The sequence below is a fragment of the Lacerta agilis genome, chromosome 6 (genome assembly GCF_009819535.1).
Source record: "Lacerta agilis isolate rLacAgi1 chromosome 6, rLacAgi1.pri, whole genome shotgun sequence".
In the NCBI taxonomy this organism is placed as follows: domain Eukaryota; kingdom Metazoa; phylum Chordata; class Lepidosauria; order Squamata; family Lacertidae; genus Lacerta; species Lacerta agilis.
In genome coordinates this window covers 45,014,179-45,040,471 of record NC_046317.1, presented here as the reverse complement: position 1 = coordinate 45,040,471, position 26,293 = coordinate 45,014,179, and the positions used below count along the sequence as shown (strand labels likewise).

Sequence of the window (26,293 nt, the reverse complement as noted above, 5' to 3'; positions counted from 1 at the left end):
TGTCCTCTTCCAGTTGTTCCATTAGCAAATATAGCTGAGTGGCAGAGCACAGAAGTTTTGACTAGCATTGACCACCCACATTTTTCCAGAACCCCTGATCATGTCTCATAAATAGGGACCATCTTTCCTTAAACTTCAACCAAAATAGAAACAACCTTAGCTGTCATCACAACCTAGCTGGACTAGGATTACCTAATGTGTTCAAGTTACAGTCCTAAACATTCTTTCCGTGCTCCTGTAAACATTTAATGGAGGGGGGGCGGATCCACCAAGTTCAATAGGCTTCCTCTGATAAGTATACTAGTAAGTACAATAGCTGCCTTCCTCTGAAACAAAACCAGTTGAAAACCAAGATAAAAGGCCAGATTCAGCTAAATAGTTGTGCTAGCGCAACAAGTCATGTTAACCCAATAGCGAGAGGGGAAACTGGTCTACCTGGCAAGCAGAAATGTTTGCAATGACTGAACAAACATAACAGCACAATGATGAACTCTTCCCATAGTATTTCTAAGTAAAATATGTTTATAACCAGTCCTACTGACAAATCTCAAATTCTCCTTTAGATACAGGTAGGTAGGCGTGTTGGTCTGCCGTAGTCAAAACAAAAAAATTCCTTCCAGTAGCACCTTAGAGACCAACTAAGTTTGTTCTTGGTATGAGCTTTCGTGTGCATTCTCCTTTAGATGTAATAGATAAGGTTGAAAATAAACAAGCTGTCCTTACCAAGTCGTTGCTCTCCAAGCCAGATGTGCATACAAATCCAACATATAAAAGCAGCCTCCAGAACAGCAGAAGACCTGCAGAACACACTTGAAACCCCTCACAATACAGAACTGATGCATTCAGAAATATTTATTTATAAACTGCTTCAATTACTGATTATTTATATTTTAAAAAGTCTCAAACAGCAGCAAAGCCAGTTCAAGATTCACTGGATTGCATTCAATGTTAACATTTCAAAAGTATTTAGTGAAATACTTTATTTACACTAGAAAAATGTACAAGCTTACCAAGAGACACCAAAGCAACTCTTCTTCTTAGCCTTCAGTTGTGAAGAGGAGCAATGGTCCCAGAAACATCACATTCTGGCAGAGTACTTTCCTTTGCCTGCATAAAGGATAGCACCCTCTCCCCAAAATAGGGAACCCTCAAACAAGATAGGAATAACCTTCTGCTTGCATTTTAAATACTGTTAACAGCAAACCAAAGAAGTGACAGACAAATAGGGAAGAAATTCATTTAACAAGTGGGTAACTACTGAAGTGGCCGCTTATTCAGATGCTTGCTGGCTTGTTCTTCCATCTGCATGGCAAGGGTTAGTTCTTCCAGAGTGTCTATGGAAGAGGAAGGAGACAGAGAAGATAGACGTCAGCATGAGACCCCATTGGGGGGCATCCAGAAAACATAAAAGGAAACACACATGTCAATCACCTGACACCCCACTTCAAAGTTGGGCTGCAAAGGACAATACCCAAGGGCCTTGTTCTAATTATCAATCAGTTGATTGGTGCTTACAGGAAGTCCTGTTTTGGGCAGGGATCAGCTGCACTATGGAGTTCCTATTTGGAATTCAGATCGTGCAGCCAGTCTCTCCAGGACTTGCTGTCTTGTCCCATTCAAGTATATGAAAAATATTTTCTGGCAAAATAGCATCGTGCATGGCTGAAAACTAAAGTGAAACTAATTTTTTGCCTCAGGGTTGTAATGTTTGCAGAGAGCCACCTAGTGAATGCTTTGTAAAATGCCTATTCCTTTAGTTCTGGAACATCACAGTACTGAACAGTGTAGGGGTTATCAACATTTGGGGGGCCCATGGGCACATTTGGAAAACTGACAAACCGTCATGGGGGACCACACACTCCACAGCAATGCATGAACCCACCCCAGTGCAATTGCCTCACTCAGTAACAGTGCAACCTCTTACATTCCATGCCCCACACTGAACACTTCTCTTACAAGGACAGCATTCCAGAATTAAACAGCTCCATACTGACCCCCCTTCCTCTTCAAGAATGTGCACTAAGAGGACAGTGGTGATTCTCTTCCAGCCTGTGGCAATGTATTCCTGGGAATCACACACCATGTGTTTAACCAGTCCAAAAACCATGGTATTGCCCACCAACTCTACACTTTAGCACCACAAAGCTCCTTATCAAAGTGGAAAGGAAGTACAGTATAGAGGTACGCAAATGGCAAGTTGTAAGAAAGCATAATTTATTACACTGCCCATTATTGTTGATCACTGGGCATGTCTGTTAAGGCACTAACCTTAGCTTTGAATTTTTGAAGTTTTGTGGAGCTTGAGTCAACATGACATGGTTTTAAGATCAGAGTTAAAATTAATACACCCAGCTAATCTTTTGTAAGGGAGGCAGGCACAATGCGATAGTAACCTAAACTCTGCCTGAAATTTTCATTTCTATACCAGTCTCTCATGCAATCATTTTGGCAGAAGGCCATCTCTATTTTATCCTTCTACTATTTCTTTTTTATTTTTTATACTTATACATCATACAAACAAACACTGAATAAAATGAACAAATAATACAAAACAGAAGAAAATACAAAAACAAAATTACAAGGATATAAACATAGTAACATAAACTACTGTCAAGGCTGGTCAATTCCTCTTCACATTACCACACAAACGTCTCTTGGTCTTTTATAATTTTTATTAAGAATTCACAAACAGTATTTATAAATAGTTCTTAACTTCAACTATCACTCCACAGAGTCATTCAGTTCAGATACCTTCTGAGCTCTGCTTCTCCCCTGACCAGCAATTCTCAAAAGGTTTTTCCCGCTCTTTTTCTAACCTCCTAGTGAGGACTGGCTTGTACCTCCCCTCCCCCGAGTTGGAGTCATCACTTAACCCTTGCCTCTGTGAACATTCTAACTCTCTTTCTAACTCTACCCTAACTACAATCAGAAAAAAGAAAAGAAAAAAGTGACTTCCAACTAACTCCATGTGGATTTTTATTCCTCTTATCACTGGTTGTCTGTAATGGTTAAATTTTGGAGAAATATTTTAATTACCTGTGAGATTTTTATTCTAAGCTAAACCAAGTATGGATCTGGGAATCAGTTCTCTTCATATAATTTATAAAGACTTCCCACTCTCTCCTTATTTTCTCATTGGAATAATTTCTTATTAAACCTGTAAGTTTCGCCAGTTCTTCTTTTGTCAGTGTTATGCTACATTTCCAGTGTTCAGCAATCACTATCCTGGCAGTCGTTAATACATACAAAAATATTCCTTTGGTTTCTTTTGGGGTGTCTGTTGTTAAGAGGCCCAATAAAAACATTTCCGGGTTTTTGGGGAAAGTATGTCTTAACATTTTCTTTAATTCTTCATAAATGCTATCCCTTTTTTTTTAATTTTAGGGCACGTCCACCACATATGGAAGAAATTCCCTTCTTTGAGTTTACACCTCCAACATTTTCCACTGGTGTTTTGGTATATTTTAGCTAATTTCGAGGGTGTAAGGTACCATCTGCACATCATTTTTTTTAAAAAAAATATTTTATTGTATAACATGCTGTAAATCTTATGTCTCTTTTCCATAGATTTTCTCATTTTTCCAATTCAATTGTATGACTGACGTCTTGTGCCCATTTGACCATGACATCTTTAACTTCATCTTTTCAACCATTTCATTCATGACTTCTGCCTAGAAGTGTTTCTATTCAAACCATTTTAAGTCTCCCCACATCATCTGATTCTATGCAGTACACGTAGCAACCGCTTTGCATGCAGTCAACTGATGCGTGGGTCCTTTTGGACCTGGAAAAGGGCATAACGGGGGCAGGCTTATGCGTGCTCCACCTATGCACGTGGGGGCCAGGAACGCAACCCTCACGCAAATTGAGAGTTGCCTGTACTTTCTGGACAACCCTAGCTACATTTTACCTTCTCCTTTCCTTACCACTAATCATGGTAAAGCCTTATCTCTCTCCCCAGCCTCCATCATCTTATGTGGTAAGCAATTTTGGATAGCAACTGCATCACTTCTATATTCTATGCAGTGTTTAACATACAAATGGCAGTTTTCGTAGCATAGCTGAACATCCTGTCACAGGGAAGTTGAAAAGCCAACTCCCAAAAGCACCAAGCATTTTAATTTCTATGCTACCTCCTGCAGTGTGATAGTGAAATACAGCACCCTCCAGTACCTTTCAGGCGGAGGAAATTTTTGGATCCTTCATTTACGAAGCACTGGGCTTGATACACAAATGCTTCCAGGTCATATTCTGGTTGTTCTGCAATATCCAGAAGACAGTTGCAGTCGTTCATTTTCTGAGTACGAAAGGTGAGGAAAGTTAGGAGTTTCTCTTACATTTACGGAGCAAACTCATGTTACTGGAAATATTGGCTTAAAATTTGCCCTGAAATCTTGTTGCATGCTACTTGATTTAGGATAAGCATCATTTCAGAATCACAATTTCAGTTCTTCAACAGTAAAAGCCACTTGAACACAGAGACCATCAAGAAGATTTGGTGCACTACCCATCAATACATACCTCCCTGACATCCTTAAGCTCTTCTATTGCCTTCTCCTCAAGCTCACTTATCCGGCTGACAGCATCACGGAAACTGGTCAGATGAGACAGCTCATCATCAGAAAGCTGCTGTTTTGACAAGAGAAAGTATTAGCACAGCCTCACTAAGCTCTACTCGCCAAACAGATTGCCTTCCCGTTCAGCACATGCAAACCTCATGAAGGTTGGCCGATTCTTCCTCACTGATATCCACCTCTTCATTTTCAGTTTCCATGCAGTTCTGTGCTTCTCCAGTTGTTCCATTGTGAGGGAGCTCCTTCACTCTGAGAACAGAAGGGAAGAATCCAGCCTTGGTAAAGCACTTAATGGCCTGTACACAACACAGGTGAAGCCTGAGGGTAGAACTCAACATTGCCCTCTTCCAGTCATTCTGTCTGCACAAGCATTCCAGCTTGCTAGACAGAACAATACCCCGTCCCCCCACACCCTGTTCTGGAGGTTCTCCCAACCCCCACAAGCCAATTAATTGGGGGCCACAGAGGGGAGGACAGGGGGAATGCCCCATTGCACATGCTGAAGCTCATGTGCAGGGCTTCCACTGGTGGTGCTTGTTAGATGAATCCCACCCTTAAAGTGAAAGCCTGAGGCCATTTGAAAACTGCAATTCTAAAACAGCTTTTCCTTCCACAAAGGACTAATTATGACTAAGATCACTTGTATTACCAACAATTTACCCCAGTGTTAAGGATGAGATTTGTAAGTCCAGAAATCACTCACCTATCAGCATACCGCAAGGTATTTAGGGTATATTCACAGGAATTCATGCCTGGGGAGATCATTGCAATCTGAAAGCAAATTTAAAAAATTAGCCACCTGTATTCATCTCTTCGTTTCTATACAATTACAGTCGCTCTCATCCATCCAGCCTGCAATGCTGTCCTGGCATCTTAAGTTTTCTTGTTTCTGCACCTTCATCATATTTACTTGGAATTTAGACTCCACAGAAATCAATGGGCTTTTTCCAAGCAAACACATTCAGGTTGTCACCCTAATGCAACTAAGACCCTGAAGGAGAGTAATTTTAACAACTGTATGTTGATAAGCTTTGCTCTAGATTCCAACATACCGGCTCATGAATCAGTGCAACAAAATATTTGATCAGGAAGCTTGTTTTGGCTTTCTGCATAAATCAAGAACTGGGTATAATTTTCTTAAGATACACTGGCATAGCTATTTTGCTTATAATAATTATACTTGTTACTAGAAACAGAATAAGATAAAATAAAGTGGTAACTTCAGCAAGTTCCTGCCATTTCTGAGATCAGAAGGCCAGCTATTTAACTTACCATACAGGTTCTGGAATTTGCTCCAATGAAGGAATCCCTCAGCACTTGGGTAAGTTTGCTCTCCCGAAAAGGTGTGTGTTGTTTATTCTGGCCTAGAGCACGGATACATTCCTGGGGGTGGAAGGAGAAATAGCCATATTTGAAGAGTTTAGGATCATCACCATCATGGCTATAGCTAAACACTTTGTTTACCTTAAGTAGAACCTAGTGGACTTCTAACTACTTAGTTAGGATTGCACAGTAGGATGTGGCTCCAGATGTTGCTGACTCCCAACTCCCATCATCTCTGGCCATGTTAGCTGGGCTTGATGGGAGTTAGAAATCTAACATCACCTGATTGGCAATAGCTTTCCCACCTTTGGGGGGGGAAAGGTTGCAATAAATCCTGAAATGTCTCAAGACTGCCCTGCTCTAGGTAACTTTGAAATATTATCACAGGTGCACTTAAAACTTTTGTTTGCCTTGTTCTTGTCTACAACTGCCACAAACTCTTATTGCCTACCATGGAGTTACACTGTACCTTCAATGCTAGCAAACTTTTGTTTATTTCTGCTGCTTCCAACCGTGTCTGCCGATCATTGCTGGAGGTATCAGCACCTCTTTCATTCCCAGCCAAATCCACCAAGGAGAACTTGCCATGAAGTTTTTGTTTTCTGCGCAGAATAATTTGAAAACAAGCATGGGAACGCGAGGAGCTGGCGTTTGCAAATGTATGCCCGGATGTCCTACAACAGAGATAAGAATGCCCATTGGAACATGGGTATTAAATATAATTATATACCAACTGTTCTGTATCTTCACCTCAGAATATGTCAGTATAACTTGTGTTGTCTGTACCTCATCTGTTATGTTCCAATTAATGCATCTACTTAATGTATTAAAAGGATACTAGCCTTTCCAGTTTCAACATGGATCTAAGGATGGGGTCTCCAACCAGGCACCCATATGAATTATGGCAGACATCCATCCCACTTAGGAGCCCACCAAGGCCCTCTGCCCCTCTCTGGTGGGACAGTGTCTTGGGGAAGTTGCCTGATTTTTATTTGATGAAGAGTCTGAGCATTACCAGTTTTTCTTCTGTCATGTCTTCAGTAGTTTTAGATTTGTACATGTGCCCTGGGGCCCAAAAAGGATGGAGACTGCCTAATGTGTTTGTGGGAGGAGGAGGGAGATTATTGGTTGGTTGAGTTTTGTTCTTATGATGTATTTTGTGCTTTTATATTGTATTTTTATGTTGTGAACCACCCTGAGATTTGCTAATGAAGGACAGTATACAAATCTTAATAATGATATTGTTGTTGTTGTTGTTAATGTTCAGTGTTTTGGTGTTCCAGTGACATGAATGACTCTCCCTTCACAGTCCCCAGTCACTTTCTCCGAACTCTCCACATCTATGAATCTCTTTCTCTAGGAATTGCTTTTTGTAGCAATAAAAAGCCCCTAAGGTTTCAAAGATTGGAGAAAAACAGTGAGTTTATAATAAAAGCAAGTAAATTTAGAACATGCAAGTTCAGTTTTACTGGTGCAAAATTTAGGTTTCTTTAGTAGAGAATTTCTCTTAATTCTAACATATTTAAGTGCTTGTCATACAGCTCTTCTTGTTTTACCACCAGAAGACTAAAGGCTATGGATAGTCTCCACGCTTTCTTGCAAATTGTCTTCTAAGTGAAGGTAAAACCAGTTATATATTGTCAACTGCTCCTTTTCCCCAAGAGTTAAGGGAGACATGATAAATGGTCAGATCTACATCCTGCATTAATATTAAACATGCAGCACAACCAACCTGCAGGCACTGCCTATCTCAATCATCCGGATAACATCTTCAGCACAGTTCACTTGCATTTCTTGCAGGCCAACGACCTGAACCTGTTGTTTACCATCCTCCAACACGCGCAGCTTTGCTTTTTTGTTTAAGAGATCAAATAGCTGGATTGGAAAAGAGGGAAATACAAAAAGTTGCAGAAAGATAAGGTGCTAGAAGTGTAGCATTTGAGAAAGCTGCTTTAAAAGGTCTCACATATTTTTAAAATCCTCCTGCAAGCCTCAACATAAAGCTTTCCAATAAAGAAGGGTACAATACATTTATGCATAATAGACTGGAATGTCACTGCAAATTCCCCAAGTCTAGGAACCTTATACCAAGCACCACAAAGATTCAATGACACCACATTTCCCATGAATGTAGAGACTGGACTAAGTATTAAAATCAAGAAACTAACGCATGCAAACTGAGGAGTGGCTTAAGAGGAGCTCAAACCTCTCTCCCAAGAGCCTGCATTTTCCTTGGGATGGTCACATTTTCTATATGTAGCTTGTGGTGTAGCCTCAAGAGCAGTGGGTATATCACATCTCATTCTCAAAAGGACTCCCTCTTCTCAGGTTCACCCAAGTGAACATTAATTCCCAGTGCAAGACCATGCAATATAGTGTAGTGCTCTGCTCCTAAAATGTTTCAAAGATTTCCATTTAGCAGTGTTTAAGATTATACAAACTGTAACAAAGCTGTAACCCTAAGAAGTCTAAAATGGCTTACAATGAGAAGACACCTCTCGCCACTGCTAAACTACCCCAGCTGCAGAAAGGGGATGTTAGTCTAATACTCCCTGCCATCACCAGATTATATATAGAAGATGCCAACTCATCTCCAGCACTCTCAGATCTCAGGATATATGAAGAATATTTAAAAATACACATGGCCTCACCTTTCCATTATATATTTCAAAGAAAGTCACGTACACTTCCAGACCTAGAGCCTTATATCTTGGCTGGTTCTGAAGAAGGAAGACATCCTGTGCTGGTAAGGGAAAGACATTTACAAGACAATTATCAAGAGTTCTATGTGCTTTGGGGTCCTTTCTAGAAGTTCTTTTACAGCTTATAAAGTGGTTATCTAAAGCATTTGCTGTGGACATTAGTACTTAATGTATACAATTTAACCAGAAGTTTAATTGGAAGAGCTTCACATAGACCTTCCACATTACAATCTATTTTTCCTTATGTTTCCAACTTTTTAAATAAAATTCAAATGAAAATGGTACATACATGCAAAAGCATATATTCCTTTAGAGGCCTTCTGCACTTTCCCAGAGAAGTCACCTCCCATAGTCTAGAAAGAGAAAATATATTAAGAGGCAGGTTCTCAGCAGTTATAAGGGAATCTATTTTCTGCAACTTTGATTACAGTATTTGCAAGCACAAAAAATCAATGTTTAAAAGCAGTGGAATTCAGTCCCTGCAGGATCATGCAACAGCAGTCCACACCCAAAAGCTCATTTAAAAGCCACGTAAGTGCAGCAGCTATGACTATATAGATAAATGCTGTGATAGGGCCTTAAGTTCACCAAGCTAAGTCAGAGTGAAAAGGTTCATTAATATCCTGCAATACATACACACATCCCTCAAGAACAAGACACTTACATGGGTTTTTCCACTTCCAGTCTGACCATAGGCAAAACATGTAGCTTTCCCTCCTTCAAATATGGTCTGTACAAGTGGTCTAGCAGTGAACCTGATCAAACCATAACAGGAAAATGCAAAATATGAATGGATGAGTGAAACTATCACAGTACAAGTGAATTCTCAAAACTCAAATCCCCATAAAACCATTTACAAGAGCACCCACTAAAATAACTCCATTACTGCTTAATAACTCAAACACTGACAAGATCAGAAGTCTAGAAATTTGCTTGATCACAAGAGCATTGCAGGCTGAATACAAGAAGTTCCACTAGAGGCTCAAGAGCTACCTTTCTACACTTTCAGCACTCAAAGCATAATGTTGCTTTATAAGGGGCTATCAGAAGCTCTTGGGTTTCTGAACCCTTTGCTACTATGTATTATCATGCTACTGCTGCATTGGTAAGTTGATGAGGGCTGATTAGCAGTACAGTGGTACCTCTGTATGCGAACGGGATCCATTCCGGAGCCCCGTTCACATCATGAGCAGAACGCATCATGAAGCATTATATGTGCGCAACGCAATTCGGTGCTTCTGCGCATGACGTCATTTCACGCATCTGCGAACCGCCGAACCTGGAAGTAACCTGTTCCGGTACTTCCAGGTTTGGCGTGTTCATAACCCACGCCGAACGCAACCCGCAGCAGCCGCAACACGAGGTATGACTGTACCGTACTTTTATTCGTCTGATTTTGTGTTTTATATCATTTTTGGTAAACTGCTGTGTGACCTTTAAAAAAAATTAAAAGTGGGATATAGCTGTAGTGCTAACAGAAAGGATTATGTCTACTCCCTGGGGACAGGTACAATCCCATTAGAGCTGAAGAGTGAGGCACAGGGGTTCTGCCCCTCTAGCTTTACACCTCTGTCTTAGAAGCCTTAGGAAAACCTTCTCATCTCAAGTACAAACAGGGAAGGAGAACCTCTGACCTGCAGAACATACTGGCCTATGAGGCCATTCTGGGCAAGTCTTGCCCACCCTGCACCCAATGCCATGCATGAAGTCAGGTATGGACAGGTAAAGACAGAGCTTCAAAATAACAACTGGGAGCTTCAAGTGAACTCTCAATTGTTCCATTTTAGCAGCAACGTAAATGGAAACAGCTTCTACCTCCCAGTGCTACTCTTTGAACCTCTGGTTTTCCTCAAAGAGCAGCAACTATTTGAAAGCCCTTTTGCACAGTCCCACACAGCTTTTCAAACATGCAATGCAAAAGGGCTTTCAAACAGTCCCAACAATCCAGGTTTCATAGCAAAGAATCAACCAACATCGTAGTGACGTCAGATTTGGCTTACCAGGGGTGGGGAGAAAAAGATTTAGCCTACTGGCCAGAGAAACTCCATCACCTTTGCCATAAAGGACTTCCCTATATACCATGAAGACTGATGTTTAAATACGAGAGGGATAAAGTTTCTGCTCCCAACACCGAGAAAGAACAGATTTGGGAAAGATAGTTAATATGCTTTATTTCTCAAGTATCAAGGATTTCCAGTTATTTTGCCTAACGCCAAACTGTAATTTGGTGTGATGTATTAATTGATTCTTAGTGTGGAATTTTTCTGGTTCCTCAGGAGAAATTATTGCAGAATGTTACATTTCCAGTGCTGCTTCAGATTCACCACCTCCCAAATGAAGCCTCAGCACAAGCCCCTTACCCATGAAGGAGCTCCATGCAGCAGGTTCCCCAGGTAAGGATCTTCCACCTATCTAGCAACTTCTGTGCATGTAGTGCCAGCATATAAATGATGCACAGATATGAGCTTATACAATAGGCAATAAAGTTTTTTTAAGTGGCATCTGCTGCCTGGAGTGCCTGTATGGGTTAAAATCTTTGACAGCTGCATGGAGGAAGATTCACATGTGAACGGGCCCTCCACGTCTACTGCCCCATTTGCCAAGTGTCACAACTCTGTACTCTTCATTCACTGCCATTGAAAGGAAAGACATGCATTACCAATAAACCATTTCATTGGAAGCTTTTTCATCAAACGAGAAGTCAAATCGAAAAGCCTGGTTTTCAAGGTATTTCGTCAGATCCACCTTCACCTTTGGTTCATGTACTAGGATGCTGTTCTTGCTGGCAACAGTAATTATATCACATTCTTTCTTTCCAAGTTCTGTTTAGGAAACAAAAGTAGTTCACACTATAAAGTTGAACCCTATTGATTTGCAATGTTTTGTGGAACTGAAAATCTGAGCAGGAAAGCAAAGGTTGAACAACTTGGCATGGGATTTTCAATAGGAGATGAGCAGCAGAAGGGAAGCACTGAGGTAGTAAAATGTTAACTGAAAAAATTAAACCATGGGTAGGCAAACTAAGGCCCGGGGGCCAGATCCGGCCCAATCACCTTCAAAATCTGGCCTGCGGACAGTCCGGGAATCAGCGTGTTTTTACATGAGTAGAATGTGTCCTTTTATTTAAAACGAATCTCTGGTTTATTTGTGGGGCATAGGAATTCATTCCCCCCCCCCCAAAAAAAAATATAGTCCAGCCCCCGACAAGGTCTGAGGGGCAGTGGACCGGCCCTTGCTGAAAAAGTTTGCTGACTCCTGAATTAAATATTAAAGGGAGTTGACAAACTGTACAAGCATCCTGCTAGAGGTTTGCTAAAGAGGTCTTCTGATATCTTATTCCTTCCTCGTTGGAGCAAAATACATGACATTGGTTTTAAAAGACAACCATTTTCATCAGTAACCAAGTTCCAACTGACAGAAATCTGCCATAATTTCTGCACTGACATACTCCACAGAATTCAGCATAAAGAACAGTGTTGGACCAACCTGTCAATTACTAAACTCCACAGATGCCACTTTACCTTGTTTATTTAAGGGTCGTTTCCTCACACAGACACAAATTCTATGTTCTTCTATCTTCAAAAAAGGAAAGAAAATTTCACATTAAGACCAGCTCTTTGGCATCTTTATTCACTAAGCTGTATCAGAGAAGGTGATGATGGGATACTCTGCAACACCCAACAGTATAATGCAATTCCCTAGTATAAGAAAGTTTTAAGTAGTAAGAGTTTTTGTTGCAGTTATGAAGACTTGTAACATCACTGTCAATATTAGCCCTTCTTCAGTAATAAATTAAAAATAATAATAATAATAATTTATTTATACCCTGACTATCTGACTGGGTTTTCCCAGCCACTCTGGGCAGCTTCCAACAAAATGTTAAAATACAATAATATATTAAACATTAAAAGCTTCCCTAAACAGGGCTGCCTTCAGATGTCTTCTAAAAGTCTGGTAGTTGTTTTTCTCTTTGACATCTGGTGGGAGGGCGTTCCACAGGGTGGATGCTACTACTGAGAAGGCCCTCTGCCTGGTTTCCCTGTAACTTGGTTTCTTGTAGCGAGAGAACTGCCAGAAGGCCCTCGGCACTGGACCTCAGTGTCTGGGCAGAATGATGGGGGTGGAGAAGCTCCTTCAGGTATACTGGACCAAGGCCGTTTAGGGCTTTAAAGGTCAGCACCAAGACTTTGAATTGTTCTCAGAAACGTACTGGGAGCCAATGTAGGTCTTTCAAGACCGGTGTTATGTGGTCTTGGTGGCCGCTCCCAGTCATTGGTCTAGCTGCTGCATTCTGGATTAGTTGTAGTTTCCGAGTCACCTTCAAAGGTAGCCCCACGTAGAGCGCATTGCAGTAATCCAAGCGAGAGAAACTAGAGCATGCACCACTCTGGCCAGACAGTCTGTGGGCAGGTAGTGTCTCAGCCTGCGTACCAGATGGAGCTGATAAACAGCTGCCCTAGACACAGAATTAACCTGCGCCTCCATGGACAGCTGTGAGTCCAAAATGACTCCCAGGCTGCGCACCTGGTCCTTTAGGGGCACAGTTACCCCATTCAGGATCAGGGAGTCCTCCACCCCTGCCCACCTCCTGTCCCCTAAAAACAGTACTTCTGTCTTGTCAGGATTCAACCTCAATCTGTTAGCCGCCGCCCATCCTCCAACCACCTCCAGACACTCACACAGGACCTTCACCGCCTTCACTGGTTCTAAAAGAGGTAGAGCTGGGTATCATCCGCTTACTGATGAACACCCAGCCCAAACCCCCTGATGATCTCTCCCAGTAAGTCATATAGCCAACAAAGGTCCCATTCCTATGTAGAATGGCACCAGCTGTCATGTGCAGTTTTCTTATCGAGATAGTTCTGCATATATGCAAATAATGTTAATGTGAAATACTACAAAACAACTATGGCCCCCAAAAAGCATTTTCCAAAACCCTGTACTGAACTCAGTCATGTAAATTTTTAAAAAAATCCATTGTGATTTTCTTTATTTGCAATATATATATTAGTCATAAACATTGATTCATGCAAAGTTGATTTTTTTTTATTTTACAACCCCCCCACGATGTTCCAAATGTCTATTTAAAATCATTTAAGTTAAGTAGTTTCAGTTTTTAAACAATGGTATCATTCCACAAATCACCATGGGTTCTTGGAGGCCTATACCCACATTTATCAACATTATATGTGATAAAAATATACCAGGTTGATGAAAAATAGATATTTATATGACTTGTCTAGACAAAGCAGGCAGGTAGAGAAAGTCAGTGCGTACTTCTAGAAGTCACATGCTTAATGCAACTTTAGCCCAATGATAGCTATTCCACTCCCTTGAGTGGTTATCACTTGTGAAAATTTTAATAATTTGCCAAGTCACAGTATGATCCAGCAGCTTACCGATTTCATTGAGCACTAGATCTGTTTAATGTTCAATGCACATTCCTTGACACCATTTTAAAATTCTTCAGGACATACAATCAATAAATGAGCAAGATTACTTTGATAATCCCAGATAATACATTGAGAGCTCAAATGGAGTCCCATTCTTTAATAGTTTACTTCAGTTACCTAGATCTTGATGTTCATAAAGTATTTGTTACCTCCTTAAAATATAGCAACTGTACATCAATAATTGTGTTTATTTGAAGATGAATACTAAATTAAGAAGACACTTGGAGGGGGAAATGTGGCTAGTTAGTTGCAAGTATTTACTTACCGGATCATTCATTGATATCGACTGACAAACAATATTGGCTCTATATTCCTTGACCATCCGTGCAAAATCCCAGTTTGGACAACTACTGTCATATTCCTGTAAGGCAAAGTAGTAACTTGCTATAGAGAAAATTATGCAACTTTTCTTCCTAAGAATGTGCAACACTACCGATTAAGAAATAAAAGTACAGAGAGCAGGAAAGGTCTTCCTTGGGGCAAAAGTTTTACTTTATGCTTTCATCCACTGTTATTAAAGCTTCACTACTATACATTTTATAAAGCTCCCCCCACTCCCCGCTTCCAGTTCTAAATGAGATTCCTTGAGCTCTTAAGTTCCAACTAGCTGCTCTCCATTAAGTTCAGGGGCGTCGCTGGGGAGGGGCGGTGGGGGCGGTACGCCCCCAGTGACAGGGTGAGCAGCGGCGGGTGGGGGCGACCCCTCCCGCCACTCCCACGCGCGCTGCGCCCTCCGTCACCCCGGGAGCAGCAGCACACGGATGGGGTGCTGCCGCCGCTTTTTTTCGGCAGGGGGGGTCGACCAGCGAGGGGGGGTGTCGCGCTTGTCCCCCCCCTCATCGCTGGTCACCACCCCCCGCCGAAAAAAACCGCGGGGGGGGGGGGCCGGGAAAGGAAGCAGAGCAGGCGCGTTTAAGCGCCGCTCTGCTTCTTTTCCAGGCTTTCCGCTGCTTTTTTTCGGCGGGGGGGGGGCCGACCAGCGAGGGGGGGGTGTCACGCTTGTCACCCCCTCCTCGCTGGTCACCCCCCCGCCGAAAAAAAACCGCGGGGGGGGGGGCGGGGAAAGCCTGGAAAGGAAGGAGAGCAGGCGCGTTTAAGCGCCGCTCTGCTTCTTTTCCAGGCTTTCCGCCCGCTTTTTTCGGCGGGGGGGGGCCCGACCAGCGAGGGGGGGTCACGCTTGTCACCCCCTCCTTGCTGGTCACCCCCCCCCGCCGAAAAAAAACCGCGGGGGGGGGGCGGGGAAAGCCTGGAAAGGAAGCAGAGCAGGCGCGTTTAAGCGCCGCTCTGCTTCTTTTCCAGGCTTTCCGCCCGCTTTTTTTCGGCGGGGGGGGGCCGACCAGCGAGGGGGGGTCACGCTTGTCACCCCCTCCTTGCTGGTCACCCCCCCGCCGAAAAAAACCGCGGGGGGGGGCGGGGAAAGCCTGGAAAGGAAGCAGAGCAGGCGCGTTTAAGCGCCGCTCTGCTTCTTTTCCAGGCTTTCTGCCCGCTTTTTTCGGCGGGGGGGGGCCGACCAGCGAGGGGGGGCACGCTTGTCACCCCCTCCTCGCTGGTCACCACCCCCTGCCGAAAAAAAGCCTCGGAAAGGGGGAAATCCCCCCTTTCTGCATACACGTGCGTCGTGACGTCACGATGACGTCACGACGCACGCGTTGTGCCCCTCCCCCAGGGGGGTGCCTCTGCGCTGCCGCCGCCCCCAGCAGCGCAGAGGCTAGCGACGCCACTGATTAAGTTGGTCTAATTGTAGCCTTGATATACTTAAAGTATGGCAAGCAAGTATCATTTTTTCTTAGGACAGGTTTTAGAGAAACTGCCCAGGCAGTTTTCTGTAATGTGTCGGTCATAAGGACCTTTCAAAACTAGAAGTAGGAATAAAAATCTAGAACTCAGTTTGGTATGCTAAATGCTTTTAACTTTGAGAAACCAGAACTAATTTCATTCCATGCAATAAGAAAAGCTAAATTGCTTATTTTAATCAGATTACATAGAGAACAATGATGAATATCCACGCTCTGCATGTCACCCAAGATACAGCTATTGAATGAAACATCCTACAGAATGTTTCACATGCAAGTGTCACATTCTTACCTGTGCCCGCTTATTTCTTATTTCAGAGAACTGGGCCCTTTTCTCTTCCCTCTTATTTTTCATTTTGTCCATCTCTTTTACAATGTTCGATTTCCTACGAGCTAGAAGAAGCAAGAATGTCATTACTGTTACAGAAATGAAATGGCCTACATCCAAAAATTGATCATCTATCCGCAAGTCTCCGAGAGGCAGTCTTAAAATAAAAATCAGATGTATCATTTTATTGTCGTGTAATTTTCTACAGTCATAGGTGATATTTAAGACAACAGGAGTGTTCAGGTTCTTCAAGTTTCCTTGGAAGTCATCCACTTTGGCTGGAAGCCCTTCCTGCCAATGCTAGATGCATGGAAACTGACTGGTTGCTTTGTGGTGATAGTGAGCTCTCTGCAAATGCCAAAATACACTTGAAATACTACTGTACTTCTTATGTTCAGGAACTAAGCTTTTATTCAAGCTTGGATGCAAGAATGAAGACCAGTTCAACCTAAGTTTTGGTGTCCATCCTCAACTATATTCAAACCTCCATTAAGATGGTAGTACAAAGCTCTCTACCAGACTGAACAAAGCCATTGAGGATATTGATTTAAAGAACCATGAAGCAAGCTGGGAACCATATTCCTACCTTGAATTGCAGCAGAGACCATTCTCAAAGTCTGTGGAGTGTCTTCTGTCATTTCATTCCCATTTGGTTGCACATTACATCGATCAGTAGAATAGCTGACCCTAGATCGAGTTCGTACAACTGTTGAGACAGGAAATCAGTGGGTAAAAGCATTACTCAAGGCAACACAAGAAATAGTGAGGCTTTGTAAATTTACAAGGTCTTATGCATAGAGATGAGAGCTGCCCTACCCCTGTGAACACTTGTGCGATACAAATGCAAAATCATAGTGTGTTGTACAACTCACCAGGAAGAGCAGAGTGGCTTCGTGTTCGTACAGGAGCAGGCAATTCTACCTCCATATCATTTTCCAGGGGGCTGTTCTGAGTTTCTGCTATGACAGACATCTTGCTAGCTTGCAATCGCAGTACTAAGGAAGCAAGGGGAAAGTGCCATGAATTGCCAACTTAATAATATAGTGGTGCCCCGCTAGACGAAAATAATTCGTTCTACGAATTTTTTCGTCTAGCGCTTTTTTTGTCTAGCAAAGCGGCAATGACAGCCGTGCTCCGCTAAACGAATGCCGTTCGCCTAGCGAGTTTTTCGTCTAGCGAGGCATTCGTCTAGCGGGGCACCACTGTATACAGCAAAATTGACTCAAAAATGTTTGCGTATTTTTGTGTTTGTACAAAGCAGTACAATACGATTTCAGCAAGCATTTAGGAACTAGAGGTCAGTTTGGTAAAACCCAGTTTAAAGGCTGTATTTAACTAACTTTTACTTGTAGTACACCCAATGAAATTAAATGCCACGACTAACAGATCCTGTTTAGTTGAATAAACCCCTAGAGAACAGTGTAAGGGTGGTATTTAACTACGTTTTACTTGGAGGGACAGATGTGGCTCATCAACCTGGGAAGGTAGCCCATCTAGGAGAAGGAAAACTCTATGCAATTTTAATAAGGTATTCAGAAAGGCATGTTTCTACAACCTAAATTAGAGGAAAGGACTTCAAAAATGGAAATGTGAGGGAATATTACCATATAACTGATGAGCAATATGGAGGCAACAAGATACTGCTAAGATTTATTTCCTGAACATAATTCAGAAAATGAAAGACCTCTGGAACATATATTTATTGTGATGCAGAGTAACTGAACTTTTTTTTAAGTTTTAATAAATGCTTTGGGAAGAATAACCATTAGTATTATTTCAATTTATTACCTGCCCTTCACCCTATGGTCCTTGGGCAGATTACAATAAGTTAAAGTACAACATTAAAAATTGTTTTAAAAACTAACAAGTACAAAAAATACACCACCACTGCAATATATAGAGTGGGTCCTTATTAGTATTAAGCATATATTATGACACTTCTGTGACAGTGGCTACATAGAATTCCAAAAATAAGAAGTGAAGGGAGAATCAGGCTCTGTAATACATATGTCTTCCAGTTCCCAGTAACCTAGTAAATCTGAGACAAAATTGCTTCAAAATCAGATGCAGCGTACAGAGTTCTTTTCCAATAGAGGGTTAAAACTATTCATAATATCTTGAAGCAAATAAATTTGTTTTTACCTTCTTTCGGAGCAGGAATTTTTGAGAGTGTTGTTCTGCGGGTTTGCCTCTGAAGTAAAAAAAAAAGTATTGTAGTCTACTGAGCATTAACACAAACCCCAGTTTGCAACATAATAAATTTGGAATATTAATGGAATTGTTTTAATGAGAATTGCTAACTGTCAACTTACAAATATTGTAGAGAACATAGAAATACATAATCTAAAAATTACAAAACTCAGAAAATTTTAGAAGTTATATTAATTTCTGTGTATTCCCCAAAATAAAACTCAAAAAGAATTTTAGGACAACCAGATTGGCTAATTCGATCCAGGAAGATTGAGAGTAGATTACAGCTAAATATTTCAATGGATTTTTAACAGTAAATTTGAATGTCAGTGGAAAACTACTAGCAATGTTTATCAAACATCAAATGCCTCCCACAGGAATTTAGCTTCTGGTTAGTTAATAATGCAATTATAGTTATCTGGCAACATAAGGCAATTCAAAAGGCTTATACTTCCCTTCCTACATGGGGGTGTCACAAAAGCTAGCTGAAAATTAGCTCTTGAGAAGAGGGATACACTGGCAAAGGAACATATGCAAAGCACGCTTATGATACCATACAGAAACCAGGTACACAAAGAATCTAACTGAAAATTGAATAGGGCTTTGTTACATTGAAGAAATCCATTTTCATTTGTATCTTCATAAAATTCCATAATTGTCATTACAAATAGTTTGGCAAATGCTTAAAACAGTTTGGCTTGTTTTATAACATACTGTATTTAAAGAACCACCAACACTTTAGTTGGCTGATTTGTTTTCATATGCTTGGTGCTCCTGCTGAAGGGGGTGGGGAGGGAGATTTATGCAAATTCCTTCCCTGCCACTGCAACCTGCTGTAAAGATGTACCAGAGAGTTGGGGGGACCTTTCAAAATAGAGTGGTAGGTGGTAAAGAAACAAGGAGTGGGAATTAGTGAAAAGCACTACTATACTGTTTTGTCAATAGGTACAGCTGGATATCAGCCCCTTCCATTTATGAAAGGAGATACAGTACTGTACTTTAATACAACCACACTTTTTCCACCCGACCATTCCTATGAATGAAGTAAAAGTTAATTTCTGCTGTATAATACTGCCATCTATTAAATATGGACTGCAAGATTTTAACATGTATGCTAGGAGGGGTACTGAATGCTACTTTAAAAAAGAAAGCCATCAAACTCAGGGAGAATATTAGATAAATAACCAATATAATTAATTGCAGAAGAAATGGTTAGTTTATTGATGGAGAAGTTTTGACAGGATTAAGTTTTAAAAGACATTGTTCTGCCTCATTAATATTAACTGGACCTATCTGCTATCTGACTAGGCAGGTACTGTATAATGATTTCCCTGTAGGTGACCAATGTAACAAAAAACAGTATCAAATCAGAATGCAGAACTTGATTTTATATGCTGCTTTTCAAGCAACCAAGCTGAGCTCAAAGCAGCTCACTACAGTATCAGATGAGTCAATCTCAAGTATTTGCAGCCCAAGAATCTAGTCTTAAGGGTACAGAGAAAATAAGAATTTGACTCAAAGCATTTTGCCATCATGGCTATAATCTAAAGGACTGCTTGAAAAATATATTTGGCAGCTCAGCCCAGCGGTTCCATCAACCAACGCGTAGCTTGGATCCTGCAATCGCCCACAGCGGTTTGAAAAATATATTTGAATGAACTTGCTACCAACAAAGGCAAACACCAGAAAAATTGAAAACGTTTCTCTGTATAATGGATACACTTCTAGGAGAGACCCAAGAACTCGTGGTCTTAAAAAGAAACTTACTACATCCAACATCCAACAGAGCAGTTCCATTAGTGCAGGGGCTTTTGGCTGTGTAACAAATGTCCCTTCTCTCTCCTCTCCCTATGCAACTCCTTCAATCAGCTCTAGCGGATCCCCCAACCCTCAACAGAAGGTTTGGGGTGGGCTCAGGGAGAGAGAGCTGAGGGGGGTAGACCGAGGGACAGTTCAATTGTGCAAGTGGAAATGTTTGCACTAGCAGTGTTAACATAATAGACAAGCCTTTGCTGCTGTATTTTCCTAACAAGGAGGAAGTTTATCTCTGAAGTTTGTGTTGCGGAATTAATAGCACGAGCATCAAGCCTGTGCCTGCTCCGGAGGCTTATATTTGAATCACCTGTTGTCAAGTGACTGACAGCTGTGTGACCCTTCCCATCTGTCAGAATGGACCACTCACCCAAAAATCCCCCACCCCTGAACTACATGATAATGTGCACAGGGTAAGCAGCAGAAACTGACTGCACATAAGCCACAGTGAAGTGAAAGGGTAGATAATCCAAGATCATGACAATAGAGCAGCAAGTGCAAGGCAAAAGGCAGTTTGGACAGTGGTAGAAAGCTTCAGGTAGGGCAGTCCTACAAAGCAGTGGAGAGCAGGGGCTTCTGTGCGTCCAACAACAAAAGAAAAATCAGTATTTTCAAATCCAAGCCTTCAGGAAAAGCTGCAGGTCCTACAATTCCCTCCTCTTGGCAATTATCTGACACAGAAGCCCCATGTGCCTTTGGACATGGTTCCCTTAGCTTTACCTCTCACCATTTGCCTAAGCTAGCACTGTCCAAAATGCTCTTTCTACATATTACCCCACCATCTCTCTCCTTTGCCCTTCAAATTTTCCCTTTCAATTGTCATTGCCTCATTCCTAGTCCTCTGAGGCAGTGTGCATATCCGTATCCCTAGGGCTCCTGTACCCAATGTCTTGCTCCTCCATCACAAGAGAGTTTGGCCATACTGCTTCCCCCCAGCACCACTGTTCAGGTGATGTAACTACTACCATATTAAGACATGGATGCAGAAAAGCTTCAATTAGCACTTTTAGAGGATACTAGAATAAAGACATTGGGGGGGGGTGATCAGAAATTATCCCCAGGAAAGTAAATCAACAGAGATGCTGTTAGTATACTTTTTTAAAAAGGATTAAAAACGCTAAAAGACGTAAACTTCTTTTGCATTATTAATCCATATTTTGAGACCTCAAATCAATATAGAGGCAAGCATTAAATAGTAAAAGATTAAAAGCTATAAAAACAACTCACTAAGTTTCAAACCATCTTTAAAACTCAGTAGGTTCAGATTTTTGCTGCTTGGCAAGTATCAAAGGAAAAACTCCAGGATAACCTACCTGTGTGGTTACATTTTCCTGGGCAAGATGGCTTTCTTTCGCAGCAGCAACAACTGGAGATGTAAACAGCTCTGGATTTATTGCTACCACATCATCAAGGTCAATCTGCAAGGGGAAAACAGACACAAAACACAGGATGAGCCATTTACCACATAATTAATCATCAGCCTTAAGCGTATGTGTTAAGCAATCGACCACATGCCTAAGCACCAGGACCATCAGTCGGCAATTTGTTTGGCATGACCAGTTTAAAGCAATGAATTCACAGCTCTCATGAGTTGATATACAATATATTAAAACAAGTTGCCCACCAATATAGTGTTCCAGGAGGCTCTTATTTCACAAGACACCAGCAAAGCCCATTTGCTACAAATGCTTTAATCTCTAGTAGCTAATCTTAGTACATCCCAGTCATTCCTTGATTTCCGCTGTAAGCTCCTAGTATTTGTAAAGCAGTTATTACTTACTGAAACAAATTCTTAGAAAGACTGACACTCCAAAAAATGAAGTGTTTACTAATCTAAAACTAATCAGTTAGGCTATGCAACTGATTTCTCCCTCTTAGCTTTGTTCATGTGCAGAGGTAGAGTGAATAAGTCATGCCCCACAGCCTATCTGCTTTACCTTAAGAATGACATCATAATCCTATTGCTAGTGCTGCAATATTCTAACAGTCATTTTCATGAGCTACAGAGGCACCCATAGAGCAGGCAGGAAGTATGAATTTGAAGTCTCCAGATCAACTATTCAACTTCTACACATATCATACCATGTTGGGAAATGTTGTCTCTTATTCATTTAACATAAGAGTTTGTTTCGTGGTTAATAAAAAAGCTCCAAGTAGGTGTTTAGTATACACACTTATCAGCCAACATTCAGCCTGATCCTAGTCATGTTTACTCAAAAGCTAGGCTCTACTGAGCTCAATATATTCACAACTTACTCCCAAATGAGTAAATTAGTTTTGCAGCCTATATGATACAACTTTCTAAGCAAAAAGAGTGCCATTATTACAACAATATCTAGGGGTTAGGGTTACTCTTAGCCTCAGCTGCTTGACTGCATAAGTAAAGAATGCGGATATATTTCAAATTCTCACCTCTTTCCCTTTGACAATGTTATTTTCTGTCCATTCTACAGATACCACCATTTTTTCCAGACTCACTGTCTTGATTGTGGCACCATGGACTGCACCTGAATAGGGGGGGAAATCATTTCAAAAAAGGCTAGTTTCCTCAAATCAGAGAACCACAGAGGAACTAGATGCCTTGAAATATCAACTAATCTGAAACATGCACCATGAAACTTGTCACAAAAGTACAAACACATCTGTGAGCTTCCACTCTAAGCAGAAAAGTATTAATGGAGTACCATAGGTAACGATTTGCTGCCCTCTTTTGAGAGACAGTTCTAGGTATTTATTTATTTTTGCAGTAATTCTTTCTCGTCTCCCTGGGTCACTTCCTTGACAGTCTTAATAAGTTTGCTAAGTTTTATGACTATCAATCCCTTAACACCAACTTGGACAAAACCATGTTCTGGACACTAACATGGCCTACGATGTAGGAATGATATAATGATATATCACAGTCTGAAATAAGGATGGAGCTATGCAGAGGCATTGACTGGCTTCACAGTTCTTCCCGCATCATGATTTTTGCATAGTGCACACACAGACACATCACGATTCGCAATATATTGCCAGGTGAAAAATTATGAGACAAATATCACAATATGAACATCAAACTGGTTTTAGATGATATATCAATATATGGCCCAGCCCTACTACTATTCCTAGAGAAGCTCAGTGTTTTTTTGGCACCCCCTCCCCAAAAACACGGTTAGTTATACCTCTGCTAGCTATTGTTGATAGTTTCCAGGTTAGTACCATTATCAACAGAATATGGCTTCTTGTATCCAAAGCTCAAAATTCATTTTAGAAAAGTGTCTGCAGAAGAGGTGAGGAATCCCCAGCCAAGAAGGGCATAGGTGATTCTCCTAGCTTCTCTAACCAGCCCTTGGGACTCTCCCCAGGCTCTGTTCGGCACCCACTTTGAGTGCTTTTGTCTGGCTGGAATATATCTTTGAAATGTGATACTGCAATGCCTCTTGAACACATCTTTCCATCCAGAAAAGCATGTGTGCATACACAACCCTCTAGCTTTTGCGTGGCTGGAATATAGCCTACTGTACAAAGGGTTCCAATTCTTATCTGTCCACTTTTGCCTCTGGCCAAGGTTTGCACCTGCTGACCCCACCCCCAAATCAAGCAAATCAATAAAACTACTTAACTAACCAAAGTTCTGCCCCCTCCCAAAAATAAATCTGTTCCCCTAACATAAACCATGGCTATCCCCATGCCGCTGGCCCCTGTAAATTTGCCCAGAATGGAATGTGGCCCTCAAATGGAAAAATTGTAAGTAAAAAGTCTTTTGAAAAAGTCCTTAAAACCATTTCGTAAAATTAACTGTTCACTATAAACTGAGGCAAAGTGATCATGTGAACATCTGCATTAGCAGCTTGTTAGCTTATAGACACAATTCAGAGTTATGTTATTAACCTATAAAGCCCTTAACAGCCTGGAACTCAAATTACTAACGGAAACGCCTCATCTTATTAGCATTGGAGTGTCGGGGAGGGAAAGAATTTCACCAGATTTGTATTCAACTACGCAACGTCTGAAGCAGCTCTACTGCATGAGGGAACCTTGTTGCTGTTAAACAAGTCTGTAGATGGGTCAGTGCCAGGATGGGAGCCCACCTGAGAACAGCGTGCAACGCCCTCTTGGCTTCCATGGCGGAAGAAAAGTGGGGGATAAGTACTGTATAATGAAATAAAAACCAAGCAGGGGCTTCTCTATCTGGCTATATGCTGGGTTCCTTCCTATCAGTAAATTCCATTGCCCGCTAGAAGGAAGGCGAGGGTAACTGCAGCGCATGCGCATTAATTCTACAAAGGCCCAGAAGAGGCTGAAAACTTTGGTTACGGCAAGAGGAAAAAGACACACCTAATCAGATCGCGATTTTTGTCAGACTCCGGTCCTTTACTTACCATTGCTACGCTGAATATAAATCAACAACCCGGGCTGAAGGCATCTATAAACGCTTGGGTCCATAGTACTGGAAAAGTCTGGTTCTCTAGCGTCAGCAAAAAAAAAAAAAAGGGAGCACCTCTCACTTCACAGACCGGTATCGAAAAGAAGCATCGAATCAACTGCCGCCGTTTTGAACGGGGCGCGCCGCAAAGCCTGCCGGGAAGCTACGTCCGTCAGGTGACGTAAACGCCTACAAAAAAAACTACATCTACTAGCACGACTTGCGGCGCCCGACCCCTAATTGTTTCCCCATGTTTTCTGGAGATTTACACTTCTGGACATTTCCGGAGCCTCCCCGGAGGAGCATTCTAAGGGGGAAATGTCCTCTCTTGTGATGGAGAAGCAGATATATAGGTAGACGAATGACGGGGTCTTTTAGTGCAGATTAATTGGTATCTCGTAATTTTTAACTTTTCTGTTTTCAACCTTTTTGCGTTTTGCCCGATTCATTTATTTTTGCCTTTTGGTATACAACTTTTCCTTTTTTTGAATCTATGGGAATCTCGTGATGATTGCCAATGCAATATTATGCACATACTGTATCGTATTCATGGCATTTTATCCCGCTCTTCCTTCAAGCTCAGGCACCCCGCCATCCGTTTTTATTCCCTTAACACACTTATAAGATGGGCTGCCTGAGAGACACAAGCCCAAGATCACCGAAGGAGTTTTGTGGCGGAGGGGGCATTTGCACAGGGTTCCCCAAGGCTACATCGGAACGCTACATTTCCAGCAGTGCTTCATTCATTGATACACAGTAAAAACAAAATAAAATAAAAAATTCCTTCCAGTAGCACCTTAGAGACCAACTAAGTTTGTTCTTGGTATAAGCTTTCGTAACTGATATACAGTAAATCGTGATTAACGTAGAAATAATCAGACTTTTTAAATTTCTGCTTCGGGCTAAACACGTAAGAGACTGCGCTAAGGGTTGGCATTAAAAGAAACGTACAGAATCACTCTCAACAATACCGTTTTACGGGTGTTGGTTTTTGTGAAGTTAATAAGCATTCAAATCTATTTTTAACAGCAAAGAAGTAGCCCCACCGAAGCGGGGCCTCAAAAAATTAGTTGTAAACTCATAACTGTTCCTCTCCACGGAAATCTTTAGTAAAAGGCGAAAGATTTATACGATCTGAAGAGAAACCAGAGTATGAACTTATGCACCGTGGTAGATTTGCTGGAGTAACCACGCCTGCTTCTTAGGTGATAGCAACTCCTTTAAATCCAGGGTTAAAATCTTGCTTTTCAACAATGAGTTATATTCCGGAATTTCTACTTGCTTTTAGAACGAGCACTTGTAATATTTTACAACAAAAATAAACAGAAAATACAGATACAACAATTAATTCAGCGCACTGCATTATGGTTGTGACTAAATGCAAAATAAGCTCACAAACTCTTCCTGCTTTACGCCCCGCCCTCGCCCAAGCCGTCAGCAGCGGGCGGGTGCCCATATCTGTCAGTGGCTTCGTTCGCTGCTACAGACGTGTTGGGTCTTGTTCATAATGGCAGTTCAATTTTCTACATATAGTACTTGAAAAGTGATACTGCTGGATAATTACGTAGTGAGCAATGTGACTAACACGCAGGAAGTAGCAAGGCACATAAAAATCTACACTTGGCTATAACAACACACTAATGAATAGTTTCCTTTCAATCTATCATCTCCAAGGAAGAAAAAAATGCCCTTTTTCAAAAAAGAGGATTT

General features: G+C 41.5%; 1 protein-coding gene and 1 non-coding gene across 5 annotated transcripts; both read right to left on the bottom strand.

Moving 5' to 3' along the window:
* Positions 1 to 837: 837 nt before the first annotated feature.
* On the bottom strand, positions 838 to 23,358 carry KIF2C (kinesin family member 2C). Of its 4 annotated transcripts, none has more exons than XM_033152312.1 (21): positions 23,340 to 23,358; positions 22,588 to 22,682; positions 21,489 to 21,593; positions 18,316 to 18,364; positions 17,046 to 17,168; positions 16,760 to 16,879; positions 16,138 to 16,238; positions 14,318 to 14,413; positions 12,121 to 12,175; positions 11,259 to 11,421; positions 9,264 to 9,354; positions 8,889 to 8,952; positions 8,549 to 8,640; positions 7,630 to 7,772; positions 6,367 to 6,571; positions 5,847 to 5,957; positions 5,278 to 5,345; positions 4,715 to 4,823; positions 4,522 to 4,629; positions 4,174 to 4,297; positions 838 to 1,334 (listed from the first exon to the last, which is right to left on the bottom strand). In XM_033152312.1, exons 2-21 carry the CDS (start codon positions 22,636 to 22,638, stop codon positions 1,255 to 1,257), a joined length of 2,058 nt encoding a protein of 685 aa, XP_033008203.1. In that variant the 5' UTR covers positions 22,639 to 22,682; positions 23,340 to 23,358; the 3' UTR covers positions 838 to 1,254. The 4 variants fall into 4 exon arrangements, with proteins under 4 accessions (XP_033008203.1, XP_033008204.1, XP_033008205.1 ...); XM_033152313.1 differs by having other exon boundaries at positions 4,522 to 4,626; XM_033152314.1 differs by lacking the exons at positions 22,588 to 22,682; positions 23,340 to 23,358 and adding an exon at positions 21,956 to 22,095.
* A 2,263-nt stretch (positions 23,359 to 25,621) lies between these two features.
* Positions 25,622 to 25,737, bottom strand: LOC117049313. The gene has a single exon (XR_004426942.1). It is a non-coding gene; the product is annotated as a U5 spliceosomal RNA (small nuclear RNA).
* Between the last annotated feature and the right edge of the window lie 556 nt (positions 25,738 to 26,293).

Excerpts from the sequence above, each read along its gene's own strand:
- KIF2C (XM_033152312.1), bottom strand. The coding sequence starts at position 22,638 with ATGGTGGTATCTGTAGAATGGACAGAAAATAACATTGTCAAAGGGAAA. Across the intron at positions 16,880-17,045 it reads AAGCCACTCTGCTCTTCCTG|TTGTACGAACTCGATCTAGG; the intron begins GTGAGTTGTACA and ends CTGTCTCAACAG. Across the intron at positions 5,346-5,846 it reads CAAATTCCAGAACCTGTATG|ATTGCAATGATCTCCCCAGG; the intron begins GTAAGTTAAATA and ends ATTTGCTTTCAG.